Below are 9,522 nucleotides of genomic sequence, written 5' to 3'. Positions count from 1 at the left end.
AATCATATCGATAAAATTGGTTTTATTCAAAGTTTTGGTGAAAAGTCCTAACCGAACCAATTTTATAAATATATAATATTTTTAATTATATACATATTATTTTATTTTTTGTCATATAATTGATATTATGAAAGTTTGATGATTGGTATTGGTGGCACATTTTATAAAGCTATAAAAAAATTGACCATTATCCCGTTCAATCTTCACAAGTATTTATTGATCTTCATGATGCTTTTGGAAAAGGTTAAACACCTCGAGCAAGAAATCTTGGATGCGAGTGAATTTACTCTTACCAAATACCCAAGTTAGATAAACATAAAAGATAAATGTCTTTCTTTCTTTAAAGTGTGATAATGGATGATATTGAAGCTATTTCTAAAAGTTGAACTATTGAAAACATATATTTATCTATTTATAATAGCTAGCTTTGAAATTTAAATTATGATTATAAAAAGTCAAAATATTTTATTTGAACAAAATTAAAATTTAAAATTGAACATCCAAAGGTTCACGACGGTATTGAAAAAGCCGTCGCTATATTAAGCGAGGGAATTGAAAAAGCCGTCGCTATATTAAACGACAATTTTTTAAAAAAAACCGCTGTTTAAGAAGCGACGGTTTGTAACCATAAAATGCATAAAAAAAACTACTACGCAAAAATTAAAATTATGTAGTAAATTTTCGGGGAAAAAAAATTAAAACCTGATTTGCGCGAAGAAATGCAGCTCCACGTAATGCTGGAAGATCGTACCAACGAGCAAATCTACGAAATAAATACGAAAAAATGTTAGTACAAAATTAAAAAATCGAAACTTCGAAAAATTGATAGATTTTAACTACTACTAGAGATAGACGAAAAATGTCTGCGAACCTCGGTATATATAGAATTATAGCGACGGTTTTTAATAAAACCGTCGCTATATAGCAACGGTTCAACCAAAACGTCGCGATTATAGCGACAGTTTTGGTAAAAACCATCGCCGATCTAGATCGGCGACGGTTGTTGCATAACCGTCGCTACTATGGCGACAGTTTTGCAAAAACCGTCGCCGATCTAGATCGGCGACTGTTTTATGAAAACCGTCGCTATTATAGCGATGGTTTTCCTTAAACCGTCGCTATAATAGCTATAGTTTTTAATACAACCGTCGCTACAAAATAACGACGGGTAGAATACAAGACCGTCGGATAATGCGACGGGTAAAAAACCCGTCGCACAAAATAACGACAGGTTTATCAAACAGTCGCAATATTAGCGACAGTTTATGAAAAAACTTCGCTATTATAGCGACAGTGTTTCTTGAACTGTCGCTATTCTAGTTGGAGAATACTACTCACTAATCGATGTACTAGTTTTTTATTTAGAAAATGAAAACATAGCTTTCTTCTTTCTTCCTTGAACTTTCATTATAAAACCAACATGTCACGCCCCGAGACCGAGGCGTATGGTATATGATTTCTTCTTGGTTTTGAATTTGACATTCTAACCCCAAAAATTTACCATTGCATGAGTCTTGGATAAACAATCCATTCTCAGAATGATGTAAAAATCCACCATTGAGAGTTGAATCGGGTCGGCATTGAACGTATTCATATTGTTACTGATTTTATAGTCTCGATGTAACTCGAAGGTTTCGATAGCCTTACTAGTAGGTGTTGCTATCCTAAAAGGTTTAACAAGCATTTTAGGTTTAACCCCTAATTTCTTAGTGAACCTCTTAGATATAAAAGAATGTGTGTCACCACAATCAAACAACACATATAAGCAGGTAAATTTTTTTTATTAGAATAGTAACTTCTAAAAAAAACTAGTGAAGGTCCCTCTAAGTTGCTAAATCTCGAGTTCGAGGTTACTCATGGTCTTATATTGGGTCGCCATTTCTTGCTCAAACTTTGTCAAAATTATGTTCGAAAATGGTTGCAACATGCTCGAGATTTTAGAAAATTTATGCTTAAATCGGTGTGATCTTCTTTGTGCAAAATGGGAGGGTTACTTATATGTGAGGAAGAAAAGTTTTTAGTCACGATTCTATCCCTTAAATGCATCATTGATGAGCATAAATAAACCAAAAAGTAAGATTGTTACCAAAAATAGAGGATGTCAAATCTGATGAGACTCTGATTACGCCTATAAATTAGATTTTAGGTCGTTGATTGATGGTTAATATACTACCTCGAAAATAATTGTCAAGGATATGAATGCACTGGTCCTTTGGCAAAATTTGACATCTTATCACGTTTTGTATATTAGGATCTCAGTCAGATTATGATCATGCTGGCTCTAATATCATTTAAATGTCATGTCCTGAGACCTAGGTGTACAGACACATTCGTTTTTTAACAATCACATAATTTTAAAATAACATGCTCGTAATACAATATATAACCAAACCAGTTTATAAAATAATCCGTCATTGTCTTTACAACATGAAAGAAATCAAATAGTACAGAATATTAAAACTTAAAACGTAAAATGACAATTGAAATATGAAAATAATCTTTCTTGGAAGTGGCTTCTTCACCAGCTCCAGACGTCTCATGATTTGTCCATCAACTTGTTTGTTGGTATTGTATAGGGAGAGAGGTAAGGGTGATTTAATTGGGAAACACTCAGCAAGTGGGGATTGTTCGGATATATATAACAAATACATATATTTTTTCTAAACGTAACATTTCTTAACGGAAGACATAACGTATCGTCATCATATCCTGAACATGAAGCATTGAAATTTCATCTAATTTCCACGATTTTACTAATATATGTCCCCTATAGGTTAATACTCAAGTGACGAGGCCATACAATGATTATAATCTCATCATATAGAGGTCATATAACAGTTATAATCCTACCATATAGCGGTCATATCTTATAATAGCTTTCCAAATTTTTATTGAATTATATCAATGTTTGGAACATATAAAGCTTAGACAAGACATAAACGAATAAATCATGCTCAAACGAAATTGTTCAAAACTGGAACATAGAATATCATACGTGTATAGAATATCATACGTGATTATACTTTTTTAATACATAAGCCCGATTACTTTGGTCTTTCTTGATTCCAAACGTGAATATGAGTTTCTAGATTGTAGTTCAAATATAGCATTTGGTTGCTACTAGAAATTTTACTCGAAAATGGACAGAATAATGCCACGAAATCTGCTGCTGAAAGCCTCGAATTTGGCAGTTTTTCTTCTTGAATTTTTGTGAGGTTTTTCGGTGTTCTTTTATCTTTGTTTGATCTCTTACTTATAGTTTGGATCTTACTTATAGTTGGGAAGAGAGAAGTTGAGCGGATGCCTTAGTGAACGTTTTAAGGCTTTTAAGCAGCTTATTTAATGCTATAATGTAGCCATCAATTGGGTGTTACAATATGAATATGGACATGGCTTAATTTTTGAGATTTGTCATTATAGGTTGTCATCAAGTCATTGAATGGGTTCAAACTTATTGGATGTGCCCAAAATTTCGAGTTCTTGGGCTGTAGTATTTATAAATTTTTGTGGCCTTCACACAACCTATTAATGAATATATAATTCAGTCTTCGGAAAATTAATCGACAAAATATACCATCCGAGCAGATCCTATAAACGGTTTTTAGCTTATACATATCATCAACCACATTGCATCTGCTCCTATGTATGTCGATACCATACTGAACCTCGCCATCTGATGACCCTCGTGGAGTCGATAAATGAGTCAAAGTCTAGCACTAGTACGTAGATCATCTATGTTGTCTCGGATCAAAATACTAATGATATAAAACCTTAACTGCAAACTAATCTACTCGATAAATAATAACAAATTGGAAAGTCGGATGGAAGGTTGTCCAGTGACTCATCATATGATCACACCTCTGTATGATTGAATATCTCTATGCACATACCAATGAAACGTGACCTATAACATCACATATATGTCTCGAAATAGAGTGACCAATGTATACCTTATTTTTTAATCAAAATTGGATAATCGTTTTTTTTTTCCGACGAAATTAAGGTGTAAGACTTGTCATACAAAAGTACAAAACAAATGTTTTTTTTTACTTTTACCCCATCATATATTGATATGAAGATTTCATTCCGTGGATTTATGAATGATTTCAACTTTTGTCAAATTTTTGTCTACCTTTTCCTGAACTAATAATGTTGCAAATCATTAATGAATCAAGTCTTAAAAATATTTTTTTAGAAAAAAATCATAAAGCAAGTAAATATTTGGAAAAAAAATATATTATCAGTATATAGTATACATATGATTTATGAGCTAAATTATTTATATATTATATTAAATAAACACCATGTGTATGTCGGCTAGTTTAAGTGTAAAGATAAAGTTAAATCATTGAGATAATTTTGCACGCGTGTGGAGATTTTGTGTGCTTACACGAATGAATCAGTTGGGAAATGTGAAAAAGTCATTTAAAGATGAAAAAGTTGATTCTTTGATAGATTCGGATAAACATTAAATTATACAGTCACAAACACAAAACGTGGCAGTGGAGTTGTCACAAGGGGTTTTGTGAAAAAGTTGATTCCTTTTGATAGATTCGTAAAAACATTAAAGTACATAGTCACAAATCACAACACGTGGCAGTAGAGGTGTCACAAGGGGTTTTGTGTGACAAAGTGTGTAGTAGAACCCGAAAATCAAATTACGTATAAGCCATGCATAATTGTTACTATTGAAATTAAGAATGAATTTTTAATTAAATATATGAAGTGTTTAAGTCGTTTTAAATAATTTTAAATAATGATTATTTATTTTAAAAAAATAGATGTTTAGTTTTATCTTTTCAGGATAAATACGCGAGGTCGGACCGGAGTTTGGAGATTAGAAATAAGATTAATAATAAGAAAAATATTCCTAATTTTAAATTAAGTTAAGGAATAATTTAATTTATAGAAAAATAATGTTTTAGGATTTATTAAATTAATTGGAGTCAAGTTAGTAAATAAATTCTATTAGGTTCAATATTTAATTAAAGCTTAAATTAAAATATGTAAACAAATGGAGGATGAATTAATCTAAGTATAATATATTCATGAAATTAAATATAGCATTTAAATACTTTAATTGTAAACCATGCAATGCCATGCAAGAGTTCATTTTAAATTAAGGTGTAAATTCACTAAAATGTATAATGGGTATTTAAAATCTTAAACAATTAAAATGCAAAGTTTAAATAAAAATATACCATGCAAATCAGTAATGATTCTCGGTCAAGACAATTCAAAAAAAAAATGTAATAAACACCATTCAAGTCACCACTAAATGGTTTTCATAGTGTAATCATTTCTCACTTTTAACCTCCATAGTTATGGGTAATACATGCACCATAATTCTTCTTGAAGCTCCTCAGCCCATATTGCTAGCAAATAAACGTGAATAGACAACAAGAAGGAGAAAATGTATCGGCTAGCAAGAGGAATGAGAATCATTTCAAATTGCATTCAAAGCCTACACTTGTAACTCCTACCTTAATGCATATAATGACACCTTTTAACACTCACCTTCATTGTCTAGCAAACCCACACTCTCACCCTTGAAAAATATCAGAAATAGCAGCTTAGATTCGTGAGTTAGTAGCTGGAATAAAAGAATAATAGCAGCTACAGCAAGGTGAAGAAACAATTCAATTCCCATTCAAATTCTCACTTGTAACCAGAGGCGGATTCATGTAAGGGCCTATGTGGGCCACGGTCCCCCCTAAATTTTTAATTTTTTTAGTTTATAGTAATTGTTTAGTGGGCTTTAAAATTTTTTAGTTTATATTAATTATGTTGGCCCCCCTAATCTTAATACTAATCAAATGTTTAGTGGGCTTTAAATTAAAATACTAAAGAAATGGATTAGGCCCATCAATGAATTGAGAATCTCTTTGTAAAAGCTTATATATCATTAAAACTGATGAAAAAAAAAGAGACTCAGTAGAGCGCCGTCTTCTTTATCACATAGAAGTAAGGTTTATGAAGAAAATTTACTCATCTCCTATTTTCCTCTAATTTCTACTGTTTTAAGGTAAGCACAATTAATTTTTTGATTTGTTGTATTATTTTCGAAACTTGATGTATATGTTGGCAAATATTTTAGAAAGGATAACAATTAACAAGTGAATTTGGGAATGTTAAGCTTTTGTGTTCATGAAATATAATTTATTCATGAACACAAAATGAGATTTTATTCATAAATGAGAAAATCTGTTACAATTGATAAATTCTTTCAGAGGAAGAGATCTAATCAACTAGATCCTCCCATTTCTACAGCCTCATCTATACCATCAGATGATAATCCTTCACCAGAGGTTCATTCTCAAAAGTTAAGAAAGGTTGAAAGTGCAGGGGTTGATCTTAACTTCTTATAGCGTGATCCAGGATTACGTCGACAAATATGGGAATACTCTCCCACGAGCAAGAAGAAATTCGTCGGGCTTATCTAAATCTGAAAGCATATCATCCTATACTTTCGGAATATCCACTAAATAAAAACAATCTTCATCCCCGCAGGTTTCAATCATCCTGGTATGAGCTTTTTACTTGGTTGGAGTATTCTTCAGTAAAAGATAAAGCTTTCTGTTTTCCTTGCTTTATCTTTAACAAGCCATCAGGATGTCTTAAGCAAACTGCATTTACTGTTGTTGGATTTGATAATTGGAAGAAGGCTCGAAGTGGAAAAACATGTTCTTTCCAATGTCATATTGGGAAAGATAATGTATCTTCACCTCATCATATGGCTGAAAAAGCATGTGAGGATTTAATGAACCAACCTCAACATATACCAATATTTTTCAACAAAATTAGCTCAGAAGCAGTTGCAAGGAATCGCCTTCGATTGAAAGTTGGTATACATGTAGTTCGGTTGCTTGCACTTCAGGGAGTTCCTTTCAAAGGTCATGATGAGAGCTCTAATTCATCTAATCGTGGAAACTTTCTTGAATTTCTCGATGTGGTGGCCTTGTATAACGATGAGCTTTCAGATGCAATACATAAAGCTCCGAAAAATGACAAGTATACATGTGATGATATTCAAAAGCAAATACTTCACATGTTCTTAGTGAGAGTGAAAAATTTAATTCGTGAAGAAATTGCAGACAGCAAGTATTGCATAGTCATCGATGAAGCCCGTGATGAGTCAAAAAGAGAACAAATGTCTATAGTGTTGAGGTTCGTGGACAAAAATGGATGCATACAAGAACGTTTTTTTGGGCTTGTTCATGTGTCAGATACGACAGCTTTGAAATTAAAGAATGCTATAATTCTTATTTGAGTCATTACAATTTGGATGTCCAAAATATTAGAGGTCAAGGTTACGATGATGCTAGCAATATGAGAGGTGAGTTCAATGGATTGCAAGCTTTGATTCTGAAATATTGTAAGAGTGCTTATTATGTTCATTGCTTTGCCCATCTATTGTAGTTGGCTCTTGTTGCGGCAGCAAAAAATGTAACTCCCATTCATCAGTTTTTTGATAAATTAACTTTCATAGTTAATATGGTTGGTGCTTCGTGCAAGCGTAATGATGAATTGAAAGAAGCTCACGCAGATGACATTGCTTATTTGATTTCTATTAATGAACTCGAGACAGGGCGCGGACTTAATCAGATATGTAATTTACAACGAGCAGCTGATACGCGTTGGAGTTCTCATTTTAGATCATTATCGAACTTGATCAAGATGTTTAGTGCAGCATGTACTGTATTGCTCAAAGTTATGGAAGATGGACTTCCTTCCCAAAGAGCAGAAGCAACGTCTGTTTATGATGAATTGAATTCATTTGATTTTGTATTCATATTGCATCTAATGAATGAGATTATGGAGATCACAGATGTGCTTTGTCAGACATTGCAAAGTAAGTCTCGAGATATTTTGAATGCAATGGAGCTAGTTTCATCTACAAAAACATTAATTCAAGAGCTAAGGGATGAAAAATGGGATGATTTGCTTGAAAAAGTGAAGTCTTTTTGTGTGGCTCGTAATATTGATGTTCCTGATTTTAGTTCTCAGTATGTTGATAGGCGAGGTCGAGCCCGTCTTCATCAAGGCAATTTCACCATTGTGCATCATTACAGGCTAAACTTTTTTTATGCCACTATAGATTCACAACTGCAAGAAATTAATGTTCGTTTTTGTGAAGATGCGATGGAGTTACTCATGCTTAGTTCTGCTTTAAATCCTCAAAATGCAAGTGATTCATTGAGATATATGGATATATGCAAACTGTTTGAAAAGTTTTATCCACAAGATTTTACTAGTGAAGAAAAAGAACGGTTAGAGATGCAGTTGAAGCACTATGAGCATAATGTAGTCAAAGGGTCACACTACAAAAGTCTTTCAACCATTTCCGAGTTGTGTCAATGGTTGGTGAAGAATAAAAAAACTGCTACATATGACCTTGTTTTTAGAGTGATCGTGCTTGTGTTGACTCTTTCAGTTTCTACCGCTACTACAGAACGGTCATTCTCAGCTATGAATATCGTCAAAACTAGGCTTCGAAGCAAAATGGAGGATTATTTTCTCTCGGATGTATTGATGATATTTATTGAAAGAGAAATTGCTAAAAATATTTGTATAGATACTATTATTGAAGACTTTGAAAATTTTAAGGAACGTCGAATTCCTTTTAGTTAGGAATTTTCTTGTTAAAAACGTACTATTTATGTTTAGTTGAAAATGACTGATGGAATTTTTGTCTTTCTTCTTTTAATATTTTGTCTGTATTTTGAAGCTGCCCCCACAGAGTAAAAATCCTAGATCCGCCCCTGCTTGTAACTCTCAACTAAATGCAATTCAAGACTTATTTAACACCTCTTATATCATTACCTTCCCTACCTAGCCTTCCCCCACCCTTACATTCGAAATATCAGAAAGAACCAGTTTTTGAAATCGTGAAAACAGCACAGAAATAAGAAAGGAAATCCAACACCGACTCCGCCGCTCGTGTTCGTCGTATTGATTTGTTTTTGTCAAAACAAATTCCAGGCATGTATATGTTGTTTCTTTGCTCTTCAATCAAGTTCTATAAATATTTTTAAGCATTATATGTTCAGGGTTCATGAGGTAAAAACGAAATTTTGACAGCAACTACACACAAGTTTCGGTACAGATTTTTTTTGGCTTCATCTTTGTGGCTCACGGGTTTGCTGAGTTTTATTGATTTCAGGATGTTGCTCGGTTCCAGGCTCACATGGCTGCTACGAGGCATGAATTAGAATGTGTTAGGGTGTTTTTAGTTCAATGGTTCAAGCCCATACACGCATAAACCGAGAGATGACAGCAACAATTCCATGGGTACAGATTTTGTACACGTTTTCTGTCATTGGATGGTAAAGGGTGTGTTCGAATCTTGGCTGTCCTAGGGACAATAGCCATGGTTAGAACCCTTACTTATCATGTATAGGATGTGACTAAATCATCTTTTCAAAGATTGCTTCATGGATCCCTCAGATTTTTACAGAAACATGACAAGTGCTCTTCAGTTTTTCAAAATCTGATTTTTGTGTGAGTGACTTCGGTTTTGAG

The 9,522-nt window shown here is 33.1% G+C and overlaps 1 protein-coding gene across 1 annotated transcript; it reads left to right on the top strand.

The window, feature by feature from the left end:
- Nucleotides 1-6,394: 6,394 nt before the first annotated feature.
- On the top strand, nt 6,395-8,631 carry LOC140804403 (uncharacterized). Its single transcript, XM_073160412.1, has 3 exons — nt 6,395-7,167; nt 7,227-7,336; nt 7,439-8,631. Exons 1-3 carry the CDS (start codon nt 6,395-6,397, stop codon nt 8,629-8,631), a joined length of 2,076 nt encoding a protein of 691 aa, XP_073016513.1.
- Nucleotides 8,632-9,522: the final 891 nt, after the last annotated feature.

The sequence above is a fragment of the Primulina eburnea genome, chromosome 1, assembly GCF_022965805.1.
Source record: "Primulina eburnea isolate SZY01 chromosome 1, ASM2296580v1, whole genome shotgun sequence".
In the NCBI taxonomy this organism is placed as follows: domain Eukaryota; kingdom Viridiplantae; phylum Streptophyta; class Magnoliopsida; order Lamiales; family Gesneriaceae; genus Primulina; species Primulina eburnea.
Note: the sequence above shows the minus strand (reverse complement) of the source record. Positions and strands in the feature narration are given on the sequence as shown.